Below are 24,451 nucleotides of genomic sequence, written 5' to 3' on the forward strand. Positions count from 1 at the left end.
ACAACAACTAAAGCCAAAGGAGCTACATTATTTTTTATAGTTAGTGTTGTAGATTGAGTTTTCATTAAGAGATATTTAACATAACTTTGAAAAGGTTGGGTAATATAATACATTGGTCTGAAAGACTGTCCACGTTTTTATATCCACTATGAATGGAATATTATATAAACATCTCAGGATGATAAAATAACCATTTGGTATAGGCATGTAAGGTGGTGTAGCTGCTTCCTGTCTTTCTTCGCCAGTTGTTTGAAAAAAGTCAATTTACTGTCCCAAACCAAAAGAATTGCGTGCCTGGCTAAAATACTTGCTTAAGAAATTAAACTTGATAGTAAAGTTCATAAGTATAAAGATCTTAACAGCTACACAGCAATTTGGCACATTTTGAGCTTTTTCAATTGTCTTCAACCACATAAGAATGACTACCATGTGTGAAATGCATAACAGAATTGTTGCTTTCCAGACCATTGTCTAGTCTCTAATTTAACTTACAGATTTGCTGCACGCATACTAAGTGCTGCTCACAGAATTGGGAGGTAATTATGTCTAAACAACTCAATAAATCCTTGCCTAATTAGCCAGTTCAATGAATGCTTGCCAGTAGCCAGGACAATGTTCTGGCACTAAGAAAATCGATATAGTAATGGGTGGCAGCTGTACATTCTCTTTAGTTTTCTTCCAAGTGGAAGGTATTGACTCAGTGTGAAAGCAATGTGCTGTCTGCCTCAGGAAATAATAAGCGTGTGCAGGTTGATGTTTCCACTAGAGAAGAGTGAGGCCAGTGGATGCTAAGGTGCTTGCATCACTTGCACTCTTCCTATAAAAGTATTTTTAAAATTATTTCACTAGGTCCTCTGGCTCTATCACACTATTCAGTCAGTACATCTTTCTTTTGTTTAGGGAGTCATTTCTAAAAGTAGAAAAACTTAGACATGGTCTGTCCAACGACATTCATACTAAATGCCAGGTTTTCATACTTTCTTGTGTATCCATTTATTCTTGTTCTGTTGAGCATCCACACGTAAGTGGGCAAGGAGGACCTGTGTCAGCATTATAGTTTCTGCTATGTTTATTGATGGGTATATTAGATTATAATATTGAATTCCTGGATGGCTTTGAGACACAATTTGCATATGGGGTCAGTAATTTAATAATAACCAAGAATATCAACAAAAAAGGCACAGACATAGTCAGGAACTAGGGAAAGGTTAAACACTTAGAAAAAGTACAAAAATATTAATTTAAAGTTATGCGTTATGTGAAGATCATTTTGGAGGAGTACAGAAGGAAATTCCAAAACATAATAAAGAGAAAGACAAAAAGCAACCAAAGTGACACTTATTTATAAGAAGTCAGATTAACTATTATAGTAATCCTTCCTCTTCCTGATGTTCTTGTGGAATCCTCTGTGGCTTCTTGAATGCCTCGTGTTCTTCCAAAAAAACCTTGTGGTGCTTTCTTTACTCACAAGGCAAGAGTCAGATATGCTGAAGTTCAGATTCAACGGGGCTAGCGCATTCAGTCAGCCAAGTCAAAATATTAGTTACCTCTGGTCAGCCTTTTGTGGAGAAACATATGGGGCAGTTACTTTTTTATGTGGACAATACAGGTGTTTCATAACTTTATTACTTAGATATATTGCATAGCAATTTAGCAATGTTTAATCTGCTTTTTTTTTTTTAGTCGTTAGTTTGGTGATGCAATTTTGTTTTCTGCCTTGGTATGGTCATTTCCATTTCATATCACTCCTGTTTATAGTTGCAATCTGTTGCTGGTCACATTACAAGGAAATCACATGGCATATGATGTCATCTTGTTTCACCTATATGAGATGGCAGCACACCCCATCTGGCATTCCGGCATCACATCCTTTTTTTAAAACAAGCAATGAGTATTAGTGTTAGTAAGAAGCGATTAAGACATTTATATTTGGCTATGATTTTGCTTTATTATAGTGACTTTGACATTTTTGCCAGGTTCTTTTTGTTTTCTTCTGCTCATACCTAGAGAATGATTCTGCTGGCTCCTTCTTGTTCCTTCCATCTCCTGGTCATTTTTCCTATCGCTTGTATTATTCCTAGCATACCACTTTCTTGTATGAGAATAAGTCAGTTTTAAGACATGAAATTGATTTGTAGGTGTATTTTGTAATCCTTGTAAAGGAGCTAGTGGGGTTTTAGTCTGTACTCCTTCCCCCCCACAAAAAATGATTATGCTGCAGGAAAATGTGTAGAGCAGCATATTTAAGTATAGCCTTTCTTTATTTTGTTTATTTACACTTTAACAGTCACTTTATAGACTAAAGCATTTTCTAAAGAAGTGTCTGAGCATGCATATATTATGGACTGCTCTTCAAAGGTTATATAAAAGTTTCAGCAATAACACAAATAAGACTTTCAAGAGATTTAAGAATTACTTTTATGAACTTTTTATATTTTATGCCCTTCCAGTTATCTTTGTATTGGTTTTGTTTCATCCAGTTTGGGATTTAATGCATGGTGAATTTCATTTATGTAACAGTTTTGATTTTTAAAATTTATTAATTTTCAAAACAATCATTCAGCATTTCTATTGCCATCTTTTTTGGATGTTTTTTGGAACATTTTTGGAATGCTTCTTGTAGCTTTATGTAGGAAGTGTCCTGCAAATACCCAGCACAGGATAAAAGTTCAGCATTGGCATCTCATCTCTCTGTAAAAATGCAGATATTCTCTGTGTTAGTGTGTCAGTCATTTTTGTAAAAAAGAAAATCCTGGTTTAAGAACTTTGACTTCATGTCTAGTGACCGTGATTTTTAATTCATAATTTCAACTTTGTGACAGATTGGCTTGGCTTTTCATTTTTGATTGACTTGTGTCTTTATTCTGTCTTATCTCTCAGTACTTTTCATTCAGTTAGTGAACTGTCTTCTCTGAGTCAGTACAATTACAGCTATTCATGGCAGCATAGACATTAAAGATAAATTCTTTTGACAGGAAATACAGCATATACTGTATTATTATATATCAAAGTTTGTCAAGAAATGCTCTAGGTTTCCTATTGCTCCAAACAGCAATATACCTGCATAATACCTCACTGTGACAGCCTAGTCAGAAGTTTTGGTTTCTTTCTTTTTAAAATTTTCTTCCTTTTAAATAATTTCTAGTGGGGACAAATAAAGTTCTGTTTATCTATAACTTGAAAGAAATAGTGAAGAAGTATGTGCTCTCTGTAGCAAAAATGGTGACGCTGGTTATGATTTTGGCTCCTCCATTAGAGTGCATCATAACAGGTTCCATTTCAATTAGAGAATTCATGCTTAAATATAGATGAACATTTACAAGAAAGCAAAGAAGGCTTCGTCATTTATTATGGTGAAATGTGTCATGTTAGGTGTTAGACGTCTATGACTTGAAAACAATAATTATCAATTCATGGTCAACGAAAAAATAGCAAAGGAGAGTTTTATGGGTCTTTTTATTACAGGACTGCATGGCATTTCAAAGGTTTATATATAAGCATGACAGGTCTTCTTCAGAAAGCGGACGCCACTTGAGATGGCCTTCCCCTTACCCAAACACTAACCTTAAGGTCAATAAAATAGGTCCCTGATGGTAAGTCACTATTTTAGGGCTAAAATGATTAACAGAAATGTGAAACCTACTTATATACCTAATCTTAATTATTGTGAAACAACCAAGTGGTGTCCGCTTTCTGAACAAGAAGCCAGCATGACAGTGTAATTTCTTATTCATTTAAAAATGAGTATTTAGGCAATAGTATTCTTATTGGTTTTTAAACTTTATAAAAGCAATGACTTCTTTTTGAGTGTATAGTGACAAAGCAGGGTCAACCTGGAATGAACCCCGTGCCCAGAAAGTCACTAGTAAAGCCTAGGTTAGGGTTAAGCGTGGTATACCGTTCAACAAAAAGTACATATATATACATAACCTGACTCACAACTTATGGAATCAATGCACTCATTTCTACCTCCCAGACTTTTCCACAATTCACTGGCCATCCCTCTCCTCGCTAGGCAAGGCTTTGCTCCTCATCTAACTTCAAGCTCTTATGACGAAGAAGGTGAAAGCTCATATAAGGCAGCCTAGCCCGTAGTAGTAATTCCAGGATCAGTTGTGCCTCACAAGAAACAGTTGCCAAGAAACCCTTGATCCCTCAGAAACTAATACAAAAAACAACACTCCCAATGAGCCTCTGCAAGATTTTGGGGGCATTACACCCAAATATTGGTGCTGCCCACTACCAGCTTAGGGAATTCCTACTCTTCCTGAATATGTCTCCATCTGAGGACTGTGATAAGCCAACTACAGAGGCCGTAAATAATGCATATAAAGAGGCAGCCAATCGGCTTATCACGGACATTTGGAAAGAAAAATGTAAAAGAAATTAAGTTTTTGTTTACCTGTTTTAGCACCCCTACGCATATTAACACAGCAGCAGTACAAAGTTTTAGCGGCTGTTCAAAGGGCTGCCTGGAGGCTTACAAGGGCTCGGAGAGCAAGCCGTGGGACTCAAACTCGCCGATGCCAAGGCTCGCGTCTGAGGCCGTTTTTCGAGCGTGCTTACGGTTTCTGACAGCCAAGTGCAGAGGCGTGCTTCCATAACCGCTGGAGGAGAGAGTGCGAAAGTAGTATATTTAACATCAGAGGACAGGGCTGAAGGATTGAAAGCTTCGTTTTAAAGTAGCCAGCAAGAAAGGGAATTCACATGTGTGGCAAAGTATAGGAGTGAACGTGGGAGAAAGTAAAGTATTACTTACTTAACAGAGGCTGAACGGGAAGCCCACATGTCAATAAGACAGACAGGTACATGCGCACGGGAGAGAGAACATTTAAGTAGGCTGGACTGTACCAGAGCAGGTGCTGAGGAATGGTGCACATCCTGATGTGTATGATTATTGGAAGTCCGCTGGAAACGTAAAGACGGATTGGATGGTCAAAAGTGCTCAGGATATAAAACTGGGTTCCGAACGCCAGAGGTTGTTTTTTGATCAGGTCTTCAAGCTGTAGTGTAGATCTGTGCTACTGATTTATTTAATTAAGTAGTGGAGAGACATACTGTGCTTTGTGTATAAAGTAGGTGCTTAGTTTATTCATTTTGTTTTGATTATTTATTTATTTATTTTCTGCTTGTCCTTCGTGATCAGTTTTGTAGTTGGACAAAGGAGGTGGAAGTGTTTTTTTTCTGTTTAGTTATTTTCTTCACTTTTGATTTGGGAGCAACTGTAAATATAACACCTGCACTGATTTTTCTTTTGGTAAGTGTCTTTGCATTGGACTTTGTAAATATATTTTTTTTGCAAGACATTTCTGGACATTGCTGGAATAAAACAGATTCCTGATTTTGAATATTTGTTTTAGTCTGTGTCTCTCTTACTCCATCCCTTGGTTGCTCTGTCTCATCTACTGACACCCCAAGTCAGGAGTTGCACAGCTGGGTCCTTACCCGGGGTGTCACAAGGACTATTTAAATTGAAATTCTGGCAGGGTAAAGATGTCCAGTGTATCCTATCTTGTACTTTACACTGCCATCCTGATCGCTCTTACATTCCTGCATTTGTTGGTGTTTTTAGTGTAAAAAAGAAAAAAGATTTTAACTCTCTGCATTATCCTTACTATAGTGAAACTGAATTTCAATAGACTCTCATTTAGCTTAGAGATTATTATATGCCTTGTCATTCCCTGAATTAAAAGCAATTGAGAATTATTTAAAAGAAAGAAAATCATAAAGATGGTTTTATACATCATTTCCCACATTTGAAAGTGTGTTTTCAATATAAATTGGATTAATTTTTTGCTTTCTTTGTTTGAATAATTTGTTTTTGAAACCTTGTTTGATTTTTGAGAACAAAATTGCAGTTAAAGTCAACTTTACCACACTAGTTATTTTACTCTCTTTAAATCAAATAAAACTATTGATAATTTTTTCTTCCAAAAGTCCCTGCAATTTGATTAATTCACAGTGTGAGGAATGAATGAATGACAACCAGTGCAGTGCCATATGGAAAATTAGTTTTCCTGTTGTTTTTCAGTCTTTTTTCAAAAATACCTTTTGTTACTGTAATGGCTTATACTTAGGGTCTCAAACTCCCGGCCCGTGGGTCATTTCCAGCCCTCTGGCCCCTATGATGTCAACAATATAATGCAGTCCGGCCTGTGAATGGTAAATTTTCATCTACTTCCTTTGTTTACTCGTTTACGTCCAAACTAGTTTAAAAATAATAATTTTAAATTAAAAAATAATTTCAAATTAATGTAAATCTATTCAGTTCTGCCATTTGGCACAGATGTACAGTTTTAGATGAAAATAATTTTTTGGAATTCATTTGCTTGGTTGTCAATAAAAAGGATGTCTCTTTCCAAACCAAAAGGGAAAGTGGGTGCTGAACATTACAGTTTTTTTGTGGTATTCAGTGGAAATGCTACCTGTCTCATATGCAAAGAAAAAGTCTCTGTTTTGAAGGACTATAATCTCAAACGTCATTACTTGACTAAACATGGAGAACAGTATGATAAGTATCAAGGAGAAGAGAGGGAAAAACTAGCTACTAAGCTAAATGAAGGCCTGAAACTACAGCAAAGTCTTTTTTGCAAAGCAAAGAAGGATGCTGATGGTACAGTGGAAACAAGTTATGTGGTAATGATTTAATCGCTAAGGCAGGAAAGGCATTCACCGAAGGGCAGTTTCTTAAGGACTGTATGTTAAAAAGTCGCTGAAATATTGTGTCCAGAAAAGATGGGCTTGTTCAAAAATATCTCTTTATCAGCAAACACCGTGGCAGAGCGAATAGGTGAGTTATCAAATGACATTTATGATCAGTTACGTGAGAAAGCTAAAGTTTTTACTGCATACTCCATAGCTTGATGAAAGCATCGACAAAACCAACACTACTCAACTAATAATTTTCATTAGGGATGTTAATTCCCACTTTGATATAACTAAAGAATTGCTAAATTTATGTCCGATGCACAGCCGTACCACAGGAAATGATATATATCCTCTGTGTGATGTGATTGAGCATGCTGGTTTGCCATGGAAGAAACTGGTAGGCATCACCACAGAAGGAGTCCTGTCCATGACAGGCAAACAAAATGGACTGGTAGCGTTGGTTTAAAAAAAATTAGAAGAGTGAAAAGCTGATCCAGCAGTAGTTTTACACTGCATTATTCATCAACAAGCGCTGTGTAGCAAATGCTTAATATTTGAACATGTCATGTCTGTTGTTCTGAAATGTATTAATTATATCAGGTCAAGGAGTTTACAGCATCGCCAGTTCAGAGACTTTTTAGAAGAATTTGAGTCAACATATGGTGATGTACTTTACTGAGGTGCGCTGGCTCGGCAGGGGAAATATCCTGAAGAGATTTTTTGTGTTGAGAATAGAGGTGAAATTTTTCATGGCAGATGGCAGAATAGATGTTCCTGAGTTGGAAGATGCACAATAGGTCATGGACCTTGCTTTCTTAGTGGATATTACACAGGAGCTGAATATACTTAACTTAAAGCTCCAGGGCCCTGATCAACTCATCACAGCAGCTTATTAAAGTGTGAAAACCTTCACCACAAAATTGAAATTATGGAAAACACAGCTTTATGACAAAAATCTCACCATTTCCCAACATGTACTGTAGATCTCATGTGGAGGATGGCACAGCATTCAGGAGTGATACATATACTGTACATCTGCTATTGAAAACCTACTGTTTTGCTGACTTTAGGTCACATTGTAACACTTTCCAGCTGTATGCAGACCCCTTTTCAGCTGATGTGGAGAGTGTTCCAAGTTTGTTCCAAATGGAACTTATTGACTTGCAGTGCAATAATGAGCTAAAATCTAAGTTCAGAGAGGCACAGGGAAAAGCAGACTTGACTGGGCAGTTTCTGAGAGAATTCAGTCAGGTAATGTGCCTTTTTGGAAGCACATATCTGTGTGAGAAACTTTTCTCAACTGTGAACTTTAATTAATGCAAGTACAGGTGTAGATTTACTGATGCTAATCTTGAAGATGTACTCAGTTTCCACTGTAAACTCCAGTAGAGCAAATGTGGCAAGGCTGTGTGAGCAGAAATTGAATATAAGTTCAAATGTATTCAGGTACTGCATGTGTTAGGTTAATGCAAAGTTTTGTTAATTTATTTAAGTTAATTTAATGAAAAAAGAATTGCACATTTAAAAGTAATATATTAAGAGTACAGTTTGCATTTTGAAAAAATATGTTAGTAATGGAAATAAAAATAGATGTAAAGAATATTAGTATCTCTTGTTGTACTTGAATGTTCATGTGGCCCCTTTATGACATGACAATACCAGCAGTGGCCCGAAGCCAATTTGAGTTTGAGACCCCAGGCTTATACTGATGATAAATTTGAAAGTGTGTTTTCAATATGTTCATCAGAGAGATGATATCCTTCTGTAATATAATAGTGTAAAAGAGGACAAACACAAAGATATAGAACTTGAGCACCACCTTGGTGACCCCATTAAATTAGATGAATAATAAACAAAGAAAACTCACAATAAATGAGGAGTAGTCTTTTCAGACTGGAGTTCTCTGTTCAGCTGAAACATGACAGCAGATTGCCAGGTTATGAGTTCAAGTGGCAGGAAGGGGAAGGTCCAGGCAAATGGACACAGAAGTGATATCAACGATGGAGGGTTGTCAGTCTTCCATTCTGCAGAGGGAGGACAAGAGAAGGCATTAGTACACAGCACCAACCCCATGTCTATCGGGTAATTATCATCACCAAAACTGTTAAGCTGTCTCCCATGTGCACGCACATGACAACATGTTTAAACATTTCTGAGTTTGGGCAGTTTTTATAGAATTTTCTTTGATTATGGTAATACCGAAAAAGTCTTCTAACATACGTAGCTCAACAATATAGAGTAAGCAGAAAACTGAACATAATTATGTATACTGAACAATTTAAAATTATAAAGCATCAGTCAATCACTGAGTACAGAAGAACCAATCTATCAACAAAAAATATATAAATATATATCATTCTACTATATACACAGTACAAGTTAAATCCCATTATAACGAAATTCTCAGAATAAGGAATATTTTCTGGTCCGGACAAATGTTCATAAAACATCATGTTAAACAAATCTCATTTTAACAAATTGTAAATCTCAATATAACAAACATTTTTTCGAACAAAATGGCCACTGAAGATAATAATGTGAGGCAAAAAATACCTAATGCTGCTTCTACATTTTCCGCGCCGGAGTCTTGGAACCCCTGCCACAGGTTGTCTCAAAGAGAGAGAGACGATCTGTTGCGAAATTTATTGTCTCAAGCAGTTTCGGCGAGCATGTTGGTACAACATCATACACATGCACGAATTCTGAGTCAATGCTACCCTGTGGGTAGTTGTGTTGTATGCGGATACTGTACTGTATGAGTTTCATAGCGCCTCTGAAAGTTTTCTTTTACATGAACAAAAAAAGTGAGAAACAACCTCAGTTTATGCTGAAAGAAAAATTATTCCTGGAAAAAGCTGTTTCTGGAATGAAGAAAAATGTCATGGCGAAAGCATATTGGAATCTTCATCTAATGTCTCGTCTTCATTCTGTGTTCATACCTGTATTTCTATTTAATAAAATTACATCTGACCTCTCGTTTTCATTTTGTGTTCATACCTGTATTTCTATAAAAAAAAAATACATCTAACATACCATTTTCATTCTGTTCATACCTGTATTTCTATAAAAAAAAGTTACATCTAACATCTTGTATTCCTTCTGTATTTTCATACCTGTATTTCTATTAAAAATGTTACGTCTAATGTCTCGTTTTCATTCTGTTTTCATACCTGTATTTCTATTTACATCTAACGACTCATTTTCATCCTGTATTTTCATACCTGTTGTCATAGAAATGACCAAAAGACATTGAGAAGGTTTGAGGCAGCCACCCGTATAATTTTTCCCGGCTGCAAAATTGATGAAAGAGAACAGACATGTTCATACGACTGAGTCCAAAACAGAACTGATTCACTAGAAACAAGTTGGCGGCTTTAAAGACCAGTATGGGAAGTGATGTCGTCAGGACCAGAACCGGAAGTGACATTGTAGGCTGCCCCAGAGCCGGGTGGGATTTTCCTAGAATGGTCTGCAAGGAATCGAGAGAGAGAATTGGTGCACTTTGCCACCCTCTGGTCCTGCGTGGAATTACATCTATTCAGGCCCTTTAGTTGTCCCCTAAACACACGTGTGTGACATGGCCCCCCCCCCTCAGCCCAGACCCGTCAGGTTGGGCGACCTTTACCGAGAGGTTGTGAACAGAGAGAGCATTGGCGTTGGTATGGAGAGAGCCCTTCCGATGAACGAGTGAGAACTTATAAGGTTGTAGATCAAGGAACCACCTAGTGACTTGAGGGTTGGACTCCTTGTGTAGGGTCATCCACTGTAAAGGTGCATTGTCTGTGACAAGTGTAAACTCCCGACCCAGAAGGTCATACCTCAACTGTGTAAACGCCCACTTGATCTCAAGAGCCTCTGTTTCCACCACCGCATACCTGGTCTCCCAATCCAGCAGTTTCCAGATCAGGAACATGACGGGGTGTTCAGCACCATCTATGCTCTGGCTCAGCACTGCTCCTAGGCCTGTGTCTGAAGTGTCCGTCTGGAGGATAAAAGGAAGCGAAAAATCAGGTGCTTTCAAAACAGGTTAAGTGTACTGGTCTGAGCAAAGAATGAGTGGGGCTGTCTGGAGGAGGGATCGGGGGTCCCTTTCCTTCCATGGTTTCAGCAGATTCACGTGATATATCCATTTTCTTGGTTGACGATTGGGCTGTTTCACCAAATAGTTGACGAGCCCTTTCCTCTCCTTAACTTTGTATGGTCCCTGCCAATGGGCAGATAGTTTAGAATGGGAGGTGGGAACGAATACCATGACCCGATCCCCAGTTTGGAACTTCCGAAGCGTGGGCTTCTGCTGTTTGCGCCTCCTCCAGGTGACTTTTTAGTATAGGTTGAATTTTCTCAAATCTATCGCGTAACTGTGCGATATATTCTAACATATTAGTCGAGGGAAGATCCTCTCCTTCCCAACCTTTTTTCAAAATGTCCAATATACCCCGGGGTTGTTGTCCATATAACAATTCAAAGGGTGAGTACCCCGTCGAGGCTTGGGGGACTGAGTACGAGGGGGACGAGTTGATTCCAATTCATTCCATCCCCGTTGACCACCTTGCAAAGCATCTGTTTGAGAGTCTGATTAAACCTCTCCACTAGACCGTTGGTTTGAGGATGATACACCGCGGTCCTTAAGTGCTTTATTTTTAGTAACTTGGCCGTTTCCCTGAACGTCTCTGAGGTAAACGGCGTCCCCTGGTCATAAGTACTTCTTTAGGAAGGCCGTCGCACAAAGACCCCTACCAGTTCCCATTCGATGGCTTTAGAAGTAGCTGAACGCAACGTAACAGCTTCTGGATACCAGGTTGCATAATCCACAAGGACTAATATATACTTATGTCCTCGGGCCGAGGGTTCCAGGGGTCCCACTATATCGACCCCTATTCTTTCCAACGGGACATCAATCAAGGGAAGGGGAACGAGAGGAGCACGGTCCCTCCTAGGAATTTGCCGCAGTTGAAAGAGATACAGAAGCAACGAACCTCCTTGTTAATTTCCCGGGCAATAAAATCGGAGCTTGATATGCTCTAATATTTTCTTGGCGCCCAGGTGGCCTCCTAGGGGGTGGACGTGCGCTAACTCACAAACCTGCCGCCGGAAGGTTTGTGGAATCAGCAACAGATTCCGCACCTCCCCCTTGTGCTCACTGACCCGATATAATAAATCATTTTCAATAACAAAGTGGGGCCCCTGTGGCATGGGCTGATGGGTGCCTTGGTCGTTGACTAGTATAACTGCATTCATTGCAAATTTAAGGGAATCATCATTCCATTGTTCCCTTTTAAATGAGGCCGGCATTTGTCTAAACTGAAAACTTAATTCTGAGAGAGGGTCTGGTCTGACCTCAAGGGGCGGGGAGTCATCCCGCTCCGCCGAGAAGCAGACTGATGTCGCAACGGTCTGCGACAGCCTGGGAACCTCCCCATCCTCTTTTTGGCTTCCCATATCTCTATCCGCTGGCTGAGTACACGGTGTGGAGACAACCTGCGACGGATGATTCCCATCTATTACTAGGCCCAAATTACAGTGCATCTGGAAAGTATTCAAAGCGCATCACTTTTTCCACGTTTTGTTATGTTACAGCCTTATTCCAAAATGGATTAAATTCATTTTTTTCCTCAGAATTCTACACACAACATCCCATAATGACAACGTGAAAAAAGTTTACTTGAGATTTTTGCAAATTTATTAAAAATAAAAAAATTGAGAAAGCACATGTACATGTATTCACAGCCTTTGCCATGAAGCTCAAAATTGAGCTCAGGTGCATCCTGTTTCCCCTGATCATCCTTGAGATGTTTCTGCAGCTTAATTGGAGTCCACCTGTGGTAAATTCAGTTGATTGGACATGATTTGGAAAGGCACACACCTGTCTATATAAGGTCCCACAGTTGACAGTTCATGTCAGAGCACAAACCAAGAATGAAGTCAAAGGAATTGTCTGTAGACCTCCGAGACAGGATTGTCTCAAGGCACAAATTTGGGGAAGGTTACAGAAAAATTTCTGTTGCTTTGAAGGTCCCAATGAGTACAGTGGCCTCCATCATCCGTAAGTGGAAGAAGTTCAAAACCACCAGGACTCTTCCTAGAGCTGGCCGGCCATCTAAACTGAGCGATCGGGGGAGAAGGGCCTAGTCAGGGAGGTGACCAAGAACCCGATGGTCACTCTGTCAGAGCTCCAGAGGTCCTCCGTGGAGGGAGGAGAACCTTCCAGAAGGACAACCATCTCTGCAGCAATCCACCAATCAGGCCTGTATGGTAGAGTGGCCAGATGGAAGCCACTCCTTAGTAAAAGGCACATGGCAGCCCGCCTGGAGTTTGCCAAAAGGCACATGAAGGAATCTCAGACCATGAGAAAGAAAATTCTCTGGTCTGATGAGACAAAGATTAAACTCTTTGGTGTGAATGCCAGGCGTCATGTTTGGAGGAAACCAGGCACCGCTCATCACCAGGCCAATACCATCTCTACAGTGAAGCATGGTGGTGGCAGCATCATGCTGTGGGGATGTTTTTCAGCGGCAGGGACTGGGAGACTAGTCAGGATAAAGGGAAAGATGACTGCAGCAATGTACAGAAATATCCTGGATGAAAACCTGCTCCAGAGCGCTCTTGACCTCAGACTGGGGTGACGGTTCATCTTTCAGCAGGACAACAACCCTAAGCACACAGCCAAGACATCAAAGGAGTGGCTTCAGGACAACTCTGTGAATGTCCTTGAGTGGCCCAGCCAGAGCCCAGACTTGAATCCGATTGAACATCTCTGGAGAGATCTTAAAATGGCTGTGCACCGACGCTTCCCATCAAACCTGATGGAGCTTGTGAGGTGCTGCAAAGAGGAATGGGCGAAACTGGCCAAGGATAGGTGTGCCAAGCTTGTGGCATCATATTCAAAAAGACTTGAGGCTGTAATTGCTGCCAAAGGTGCATCGACAAAGTATTGAGCAAAGGCTGTGAATACTTATGTACATGTGATTTCTCAGTTTTTTTATTTTTAATAAATTTGCAAAAACCTCAAGTAAACTTTTTTCACGTTGTCATTATGGGGTGTTGTGTGTAGAATTCTGAGGAAAAAAATGAATTTAATCCATTTTGGAATAACAAAATGTGGAAAAAGTGATGCACTGTGAATACTTTCCGGATGCACTGTAGGTTTGGGAGTGGTCAGTACTTCACCGCTTTTACTATAAGACCTGTCCCGCCCTAGAATCACAGCAAAATGTGGATTTGGGAGGACCGCTACGGTGATTCTTTTTACTGATCCTCCCTGGCTGATGAAACATCGGGCAGATTTATAGAATCGGACATCTCTTTGTACACAGGTTACACTGGTCTTTAGTTTTATCCACTGTTGCGACAGTACATTCCGGTGATCAACAATGGAAATATTGCTGCCAGAATCAAAGAGGGCTTCCATCTTAAATCCTTTAACAACTACCCACTCCCGTATGAGCCATTGACAAGGGGTTTGAAAGAGCGCACAATCCACCCCCATATCTCCGCTTACATTCCGCCTTGCTCCCAAGTGAGGGGACTCCGGTGCAAACTCCGGTTTATGCCGAGGGGGCAGATTAGGAGGGATGTAATCTCCATAGCATCCGCTAAAGGACCGTTCTGCTCTCCCAAATTGTGAGGCTGTCCTAGATGTTTCGATGAGCTGGATGAGCTCATTCATATTAGAAAAGTCTCCCTATACTGGCTGGGTGAAATGGTTGGGAAGGTTGTTTATTAACAAGAAACAGGCTACCTGCTTTACGATTTGGAAGGTGGTGCACTCGGTGGGTTTTAACCATCCCGCCACTGTTTCCCAAAGAGCATTAGCCTGCTCTTGTGTAGATCACTCAGGATCTAGCTTCCACGCCTGTAATAACCTCACCTGCTGGTCTGGGAAATCCCCACTTTGGACAGTTCTCTCCTCCGAGAGAGCATAATAAGTCCCTGTCGCTTTCCTTATAGAGTCCAGCCCACTTCTGTGTGTCCCATTGACACTCTCCCTATTTATTTTATGTGGCCCAGAACTAGACAAAGGGAGTGGAGTCTACACCGGTTCTTTCCGAAATCCGGGATGAACCCCCCACCTGGAAGCTTGGCCCCGATACTCTCCCACCTGGTCATGATTCAGGTCTGGTCCCATTTTCTTCTGGGATTCTATCATCCTGCCGACTATGCCACTGTCACAAAAATGGCCAAAAGACATTGAGAAAGTTTGGGGCAGCCACCCGTATAATTTTTCCCGGCGGCAAAATTGATGAAAGAGAACAGACATGTTCACATGACTGAGTCCAAAACAGAACTGATTCACTAGAAACAAGATGGCGGCTCTAAAGGCCAGTATGGGAAGTGATGTCGCCAGGACCGAAATTGGAAGTGACATTGTTGGCTGCCCCAGAGCCGGGCGGGATTTCCCTAGAATGCTCTGCAAGGAATCGAAAGAAAGAATTAGTGCACTTCGCCACCCCCTGGTCCGGCATGGAATTACATCTATTCAAGCCCTTTAGTTTTTCCCTAAACACGCGTGTGTGACACTGTATTTCTATAAAAAAAAATCTAATGTTTCATTTTCAAATAAAATATTTTTGCAGTTTAAGAAGTGCTGTTTTTATACAGGTATTGTCAAGCTTTGGTCACAGAGTTGCACGAGAGACATGAAATATGTGTCTTCTTCCAGCTCTCTACACTTGAAATCTTAAATCAGCAGTGTGCCAATTACTTTCTTTTCTATGAGAATTGCTAATGAAATTGAAATACGTAGTTCAGTATCATATGGGTACAGTATGAAGATGCATATTGTTTTAGTTAAGCATATAGTTAACTTGAAATTAAGATAAAATATTCGTCCAGCTCTGCAATTTCACTAGTAACTTTTATGAAAGGTCAGCAGACCAAAAAAATTGCTTTTTGAAGCAACTAAAAAATGTTGAGAACCAATTGAGTCTTTGGGTTTTCTTATTTTATATGAAGACTTTCTTCTTTCTTGTGAGAGTCTTGTTCTCTTATTCCAAGCACTATAAATAAATATTTATGGAGTGTTAGTCAACACTTTGTAAGTAATCATAAAAGGGAATTCAGCAAGATTGTTTTCAAGTGCATTCAGTGAGTGATTGTCCTTGAGTCAGCCAGATTTTATTATGAGCCACTGCAGAAAAACAATGTGATGAAGAACAGTCTGAAAATGTTTTAATATTCAGCACCGCCTATAAACCAAAACCATAAACCACCCTTAACTTTCTATCTTGTCTCTCTTGTACAGAAAGAATTTGAGCTGAAGATCTTTGAAGTAAGAGGGGAACATGGGGAAAGTATTGCAAAGCTTGAGGAGGAAATCCAGAGGCTTAAACAGGAATTGGACAACAGTGTGTACAGGGCAAGAGGAGAAGTAAAAGATACCTGTGTTTCCACTGAAGATGACATGCCTCCAAAAACTTTTCGTAATGTATGTATTCAGACTGACAGGGAAACCTTCCTTAAGACACCAGAAGATGAAAACAAGGTTGTCCACACCAGTCAAACTGTCCCCAAAAAACTGAAGCCAGAGTCATTAAACCTTGGATTGAAATCAGAACAAGAACAAGTACCACCTGACCCATCCAACCACTTAAAACAAACTAGCCTGTTACCTCCACCTCCTGCTCCACCACCACCACCTCCACTTGCTCCCTTCCATTCTGGTTTGGCTCCTCCTCCCCCTCCTCCTCCACTTCCAGGTGCTCCACCTCCTCCCCCACCGGCACCTCCTCTTCCAGGAGCAGCACCTCCTCCCCCTCCTCCTCCATTGCCTGGGTTTGAAGCACCTCCTCCTCCACCTCTACCAGGAACAGGCCCACCCCCTCCTCCTCCCATGTCTGGCTTTGCGGGATTTGGGTTTGGCTTAATGTCAGAAAAGGCACCTCGGAAACCTGCTGTAGAGCCTTCATGTCCAATGAAACCCTTGTACTGGACCAGAATTCAAGTCAAAGACAGCAGGTATGTCTCTTGTGAACATTTATAGTATAGAATTCAAAGCTCCATTTCATGGAGCATGTTCAAATTAAATGGCACTAGAAAGTATAAAATAAACAAGAAATAGAGCCTGGATGACACTATGAATACGTAATGAATGAACACAACCAACTAAATTAAATGTCTTTGCTAATATGTAAAGCAGTTGTTAGTCAGCTAACACAGCACAGTAACTACTGTTCAAACAATCTTATCATGCACTCCTTTTTTTATACATCACATTCACTGTGTGCATCATCATAAACATCTTCCCAAAGTAAGCAGCATTGCTATAAAAAGGTAAATTACCTAGAGCATGAATACAGTATTCGCAAACAGTAGGTTGAGCCTGGAAAGTCTGTGGTATTAAGAGAAGACAATGTGGCACCATGAAAACAGATGAGTCAATTAAATATGGGAACCCATAGCAGAGTGATTGCCTTAGAATGCATTTTAATGAGGTGATCCTAGAAAGAAAACCTGAAGTGGTTCATCCTTAGTTTCAATTTAAAGTTGACTGAACAGACCTAGGGAGAAAGTATCTAGGAGTAGTTGTCACAGAATTTAAAGAAGGTTTGCTTGGACTTCTGTGGTGAAACACTGACACAGCAAGAAGCATGGTGTCAGAAGATCTTAACTGTCTCTTACGTTTATAAGGGTAATCTCTGCAAACAGATCTTTGGATATGTTAATTTAATCAGCATGTATTATATATTTATTAATATTATGCTAATGCACATGCTACACACTGCTCTCACAGCATGCTTAATGCAAATGAAGGTCAAAGCAGAAGCAGTTGATGGGCTGAATATTAGTACTAAAGAGTAGGGTGGATAAATGACAAAAGAAAAGGTGGTGTCCTGGACAGGAAAAAAGAAACGTGATATTTGACTTGTCGAGTTAGGTCTGAAATGGAAATTTGGCAACGCTGAAGGAAGATACCTCGAGTGCTGGAACCAGGCACTGTGGCAAGAGAGTTAAAGGTGGCTCCACTCCCAGTCAGGAGTGACCATGGCATCAAGAGGACACTAGGGTCTAATATATTGCACCCAGCCATTGATCTTTCTCTGAATTATATACATGACAGTAGCAGTAAGCTCCTGATCCTTTTGTCACTGATCAGTGTTACACCATTATGTGAATGTGCGTGAAAACCCAAAGGGACCACCGCTCTTGAATTTTATATACATGTAATCACAGGAGAGACGTATGACCTAGATATGATAGTGTCAGGTTAAACTTAACGGGTCCCCCACAAGCTACTCCACTGTAATATACCGGTACATTCAGTCTGTGGACATCAAAAAGGAGACTCTCAACCCCGACCTCCAAAATAGTTTATATTTACATGTGCATCTGCTTGAATGTCCCACTCCCCTGCTCTCTAAAGTTATTTAGAGTTGAGAGTTAAATGAAAAGAGTGCTATGAGAACAGCTAGTCCTGGATAGTGGTGATGAGCTGGTGAAGTACCTATAATAAATATAAAAAAAGCAAATCAGATACATCTGATTTACCAGAATAGTATAAGAGAAAAGGAGGATAAAGAACAAATCATTTTAAGGTAGTGATCATCAGAGAGCATTAAAGTTATAATGAAAGATATTTAGAAAAGATAGGCAAGGCACACTTTGTCCAGGTTGTAGGATCTGCTCAACAGTTTTAAAACACATTTTTGGATTACTTTGTCCTTTAAGTCACATAGCTAGTACAATTCAACCTTGTGGAAATGATGAAGGATTCTGAGCGCATTGACTTGAACACTCCAAAATGATTATTGTTGACAGTGGTGGTGAGTGCCAAAAAGCAGCTCCTGCAGAGGCATTACAGTATATTGGCACTAAGGAATATGGCTTGTCTCAACTAAGGGAATTAATAAAGATTCACCATGGTATGTATAAATGGTTAACTATGTCTAAATATTTGTGAGAGGCAGCCTCTTTGTACTCAATATCCCGTATAAAGAATGTTGTGTTTTTGGTTTTTTTTTTAAACATTTTTTCACAAGCATGAGACAAGTTCTTTATCCATTTTATCTTGGTCTCTTTTGGTTTTGCTTCCATTAGTAATACTAATGGTACTTATCATCTTGTCAACCCACAATTTTTCTGGGTTCACATTGCAATCATATTTTGTCCTACAGAGTTCAGTGCCTCCCAGTCTGTGCCCATCATGGTGTGTGGGATGACATTGACGGGTGTTATGTCAGAAGGTCACTTGGGAGATCCTAAGTCCTTCTACCTTTAGTCACATAAAAATTGCTTTCAGTTACTCACAATGTCAATAAATTCTAATTTGTATCAAGATACATTTTTATTTACGTGTTTAAACCATGAATGAGAGCAATGTGTAATTTCTGACTAAGTCACCCTTTAGCTTTTTGTCAGTCTGGCATCCTTTCACTTTTTTCCTAAGCATCCGTAGTATTGTCTCACTAATGAAGAACACATGGGGATGGGATGGTCAGAAGTCGTCAAGTTCAGCTCCTGACCTCTGCTGACTTTCATTATAGATCATGCAAATTTTAAGTGTTTGCGCGCCTCGTTCCTCAGCAACAAAAAAAAAGAAACAGAAGTGTTCAATTACTGACTGCAGTTTCTTTAAACACTCCTTGTTCTGAATTGGACCAGAAAGCAGAGACAAATTGTACTCTACTGAGACGAGGACTCCGCTTAATAAAGTTCTTGCTTCATGAACTAGAAGTCATCGGGAAGCACTGCACTGAAATCTCTTCAGAAAACTACAGGGGCCAGATCACAATAACCAACATAATAGTCACTTAAGAGAAATAAAACAGATGAATCTTAAATTGCAAAGAGTCAGATGACAATAACCAACAAAACAGTCACCCAAGAGAAATAAAATAGAAGAATTGTATATTGTAATTGCAGTGCATTTTTATGCAGAATGAGGGAACTGGGGGAGGGGGTGTGGGAGTGTGGTCAGGTCAGTTTAATTAGAAACATCTTAGATAATTCTTTGTAGAAGTTTGACATAAACATACTCTTGAAATAAAAAGGTGGAAAAAGTAGACTGTTTTGTTTGGTTTTGTTGCTTACATTTTTTTTATTTTTGTTCATTTTATGTTTTAATGTCCCATCCAGGATTGGTTTCTGCCTTTCATTTAATGCTCACAGGTTAAACTGTTATTCATTACAAATGAAATAGGTGGGTTTAGAAAATGAATGGATAGCACATTGGTGCAATAGTGACTGCTGCTACCTCACTGCTCCAGGAGCCCTACATTTGTTCCCTTGCATGGTCATGTGTGCATGTAGTTTGAGTGATTGCTTCTCCGGTTTTTCTGTCATGTTCCAAAAAGTGTAGGACGGATTCATTGGAAGCATTGGTTTGAATGAATGTACTGTAAGATGGATTGTTAATGTGAAAAGCTGTGGTTAAAGTGGATAAATGACAAGTGATCAATGACAGTTTCTGATTCAGCTAATCAGTCATTTGTGTTTTCTCAAAAACTGATCAAAACGTTGTACTCACAATTGGGTGGGTCCTTTATTGTTTCAAGAATGCAGTTTAGTCTGTTTTCCATTAACAGTTAAATTGTGTATAATTGGTAGAGTACAATTTTTTTGTGGCTGTGGTTTTCTCCAATAATAAAGAGAGGTTGCGGATCTCACTTAGTACTTACAAGATTACATGGAATTGGTTTTATGCTGTTAGCATCATATTTTTTAAGATGTGCAGAGACTAGTCATATTTGGCTTAGGGGCGTTTGTAGGTGTTATTTTTGGTCTGTTTTAGTTGTCTCAGCCTTGAATATCTAAGTTGTGACAGTGAGACTATACTGACAAGATCCAGTAAATAGAAAATGAAAATAACCAGGAGAATCGCAAGTCAAAGAACAGGCCAAAGGTCAAAACCAGGAGACAAGGAGATCATTTGTCAAAGTCAGAACATGATTGAAAAAATTTGTAGTTAAAAAAAATACCACACATCTGGAAAAAACAGGAATGCTCTTTTTAAAGCAGCAAAACAAGGTTTATCTGTCAAACTCAAAAAACCCAGAAATATCCAGGAGAGACCTTTGTATTGTCGCAAAATTGACATCACAAATGACTATACCCTGGAGAATTCTGGGAGAGATTTCCATGGAAGATTCAGAAATAGAAACCTAACATGACGGTACCCACAAGGGAAACAAAATGACATCATGATAGAATATGATTAATTAATTAATTTTTTCAGGACAGATTCTTGACAAAGTTAAACCTTAAATTTAAATTCTTTCAGTCTCAAAATCTTATAATACATATGCAGTACACTCCCAAAATTTGCGGGGGTTACGTTCCTAGAGCACCCACGAATTGTGAAAAACCGCAAATTTTGGATGTGGTTAAAAAATGCCTATTTTCATAGTTTAAACCCTAAATATGCCCCCAAAACACTTTAAATTAATTTCAAACTCCGCTTAATACATTATCTAAAAATAAAGAATGTAAAGGTAAACCTGTATATTGTACTGCTATGTCTCCACGGTGCTAGAATTTAAAATACAGATGTTACCGCTATATGTACTGTAATTCATGCAAGCGCGTTTTCATTGCCAGAAGCCTTAGACGGTGCAGCTCGTTTCGGCGGCATCTTGGGGCTTTAACGCTTAAACTGCCACATACTTGGGGGTTAATGCATCCCTGGACGCCAAATACTTTTTTGCCTCACTTTAAGTAAACGTCACAATTAACAGAGAAAAAGTGAAATTTTAATGGAACATTTTTTGTCATCCAAAGAGCATCACAAATACTTTAGCACTTTACACACTGCTAATGAACTGTTAAAAGTATTTAAAAAAACTACTGGAACAATATGTACAAAGTGCAACTGACGCCATTTATGTAAATCACTGAGCCAACTGCGCTTTAACTGGCTGCACGCAAGCACTCAAGAGGTAAGCGCTGATGCTGGCAGGCTAGTCTTAGTGCGGCTTGCAGCAGGGTGTCACGCGTGGGTCACAGAAACACAGGAGATTGTAGAGACAGGATCTTTATTTAAACACTTCAAACAAACATGTCTCTTTCAGAAGAGAAACGAGCTCAGTATGCAGTTAGTTATCGATTAAACAATAGACAAACATCATAGGGGAGCACAACCCCCAACAGGTGCAGAGAATGTCTGGGGGAGGAGAGAGAAACAAATCAATCAGCCAAAAAGGACAGGAACAAGAACACTCAGCTGGAGATGTATCACAGTCAATCAGCAGCAAGGAGAAATGAATAACGCTGTAGCGGTCTGGTGCCGCTAAAATTCACACTGTTGACAAGACGGTGATTTATTTATTTTTATGGTGGAGATTCCACCCAGCCTTGACCCGACGAGCATGCACTCACAAACAAAGACAAAACAAAGCAAACCGGTAATCAAACAGCAAATAAAGAATGTAATGAAAACTAATGAAATAAGAAAACAACAATACCACCCCTGTTCCCCTTACGGCGATTACACATTAAATACAACAAAACACACACAGTAAATCATGAAAAAGTTAATGAAAAACGGCAACGGATGAAATGTAATGATGAAAATAGATAGTCCAGAGATCCGCATGTTGAATGGGAATGTAAAGATAGTCCTACCGGTAGTTCCTGAAATGGTGAAGAAGGGTTCAGGAGCACTCCTTTCTTTGCAGGATGACCATGAATTACAGTCCTCATGTACACAGGCAGACGGCAGACAATCCAGACAGACAAAACGACCCTGACAAAATGAATAAGTAGAGGTAACCCAACAGAAGGCAGACAGACAGGAACTTGAAACACAAATTACAAAAACTTTTTTTTTGCTTTTGGTCACCGGCCCCCTTTTTAAAAGCCGCGCTGACACCCTTTGAGCTCAACAGCTCCAGCACCCTCAGCAGAAGACCAATCAGATCCACTGCAGGGACAGTTTCAAATTCTATTGGCAACTTTCACCATCCCAAGCCGCGGTTCTCTCTACAGTACAGTATTGCCTCGAAAAAAGCCATAAAAATTGCGGAGGATATTTGTGGTTTACGCTAACAACTATTAGTTAGTTTCTAAGGAAAAATCCGTGAATGACTGAGGTCGCGAACTTTGAACCACGATTTTGTGGGGGTCTACTGTATAGATTGATAGGAACTACCTATCATTTACTCAAAACCTTTATTAAGCATGAAAGTGAAACAACAACACAGGAGAATAAAGATCAGAAATACTAACCCAGGAGCAATTCTCTGTACTGCACCCTTTCCAACAAATCAGATAGTCGACATTAGTACCTTGACAACAAGAACTGAGAAGGGTTTGTACTTGAGATTCTTCAGAGCCCACCACCTGTACAAGAGCAGGTGGCTTTTTTACATAAGTAATAGAGATTCAAATGTACAGGTTTCAATCTAAAAACACATGGAAGGTCTTATGAATGCTGAAATGCACTTGCAGTGCCAGACTGCATTGATACTAGACCTATTAAGCATATGTATGCTGGCTATTGTGACTTCATCGTGACCCGGTAAACACTAAAATATATGTGTCCTCCTCACATAGGAGCATCAGGTGACAAGCAGACTTTCAAAAAAGTAGAAAATATCTCTTTTCAACTTGTGCCCTCTGTCAATAAGAAAACCGTCTCAACTTGAGGTAAACCTGAGGACAGAAATACCTCTTGAACTTTTGTGTGTAGCAGACCTTGTTTCAACTGTGCAGACTCTTTTCCTGTAGACCGACAGTTATACAGTGCATCCAGAAAGTATTCACAGCGCACCACTTTTTCCACATTTTGTTATGTTATAGCCTTATTCCAAAATGGATTAAATTCATTTTTTTCCTCATAATTCTACACACAACACCCCATAATGACAAAGTGAAAAAAGTTTACTTGAGGTTTTTGCAACTTTATTAAAAATAAAAAAAACTGAGAAATTCCATGTACATAAGTATTCACAGCCTTTGCTCAATACTTTGTCGATGCACCTTTGGCAGCAATTACAGCCTCAAGTCTTTTTGAATATAATGCCACAAGCTTGGCACACCTATCCTTGGCCAGTTTCGCCCATTCCTCTTTGCAGCACCTCTCAAGCTCCATCAGGTTGGATGGGAAGCATCGGTGCACAGCCATTTTAAGATCTCTCCAGAGATGTTCAATTGGATTCAAGTCTGAGCTCTGGCTGGGCCACTCAAGGACATTCACAGAGTTGTCCTGAAGCCACTCCTTTGATGTCTTGGCTGTGTGCTTAGGGTCGTTGTCCTGCTGAAAGATGAACCGTCGCCCCAGTCTGAGGTCAAGAGCGCTCTGGAGCAGGTTTTCATCCAGGATATCTCTGTACATTGCTGCAGTCATCTTTCCCTTTATCCTGACTAGTCTCCCAGTCCCTGCCGCTGAAAAACATTCCCACAGCATGATGCTGCCACCAGCATGCTTCACTGTAGGGATGGTATTGGCCTGGTGATGAGCGGTGCCTGGTTTCCTCCAAACGTGACGCCTGGCATTCACACCAAAGAGTTCAATCTTTGTCTCATCTGACCAGAGAATTTTCTTTCTCATGGTCTGAGAGTCCTTCAGATGCCTTTTGGCAAACTCCAGGCGGGCTGCCATGTGCCTTTTACTATGGAGTGGCTTCTGTCTGGCCACTCTACCATACAGGCCTGATTGGTGGATTGCTGCAGAGATGGTTGTCCTTCTGGAAGGTTCTCCTCTCTCCACAGAGGACCTCTGGAGCTCTGACAGAGTGACCATTGGGTTCTTGGTCACCTCCCTGACTAAGGCCTTTCTCCCCCGATCGCTCAGTTTAGATGTCCGGCCAGCTCTAGGAAGAGTCCTGGTGGTTTCGAACTTCTTCCACTTACGGATGATGGAGGCCACTGT

At 40.0% G+C, this 24,451-nt stretch overlaps 1 protein-coding gene across 2 annotated transcripts in view; it reads left to right on the forward strand.

The window, feature by feature from the left end:
• The window catches only part of LOC114667097 (formin-like), a 613,004-nt gene that overhangs the window by 224,543 nt on the left and 364,010 nt on the right, over positions 1 to 24,451 (forward strand). For both annotated transcript variants that reach the window (XM_051920062.1, XM_028822231.2), the window contains one exon: positions 15,890 to 16,602. In XM_051920062.1, the coding sequence (XP_051776022.1) occupies positions 15,890 to 16,602 (713 nt within the window). The remainder of the gene's footprint in view (positions 1 to 15,889; positions 16,603 to 24,451) is intronic.

Source organism: Erpetoichthys calabaricus, chromosome 16, assembly GCF_900747795.2.
Source record: "Erpetoichthys calabaricus chromosome 16, fErpCal1.3, whole genome shotgun sequence".
NCBI classification, from domain to species: Eukaryota; Metazoa; Chordata; class Cladistia; order Polypteriformes; family Polypteridae; genus Erpetoichthys; species Erpetoichthys calabaricus.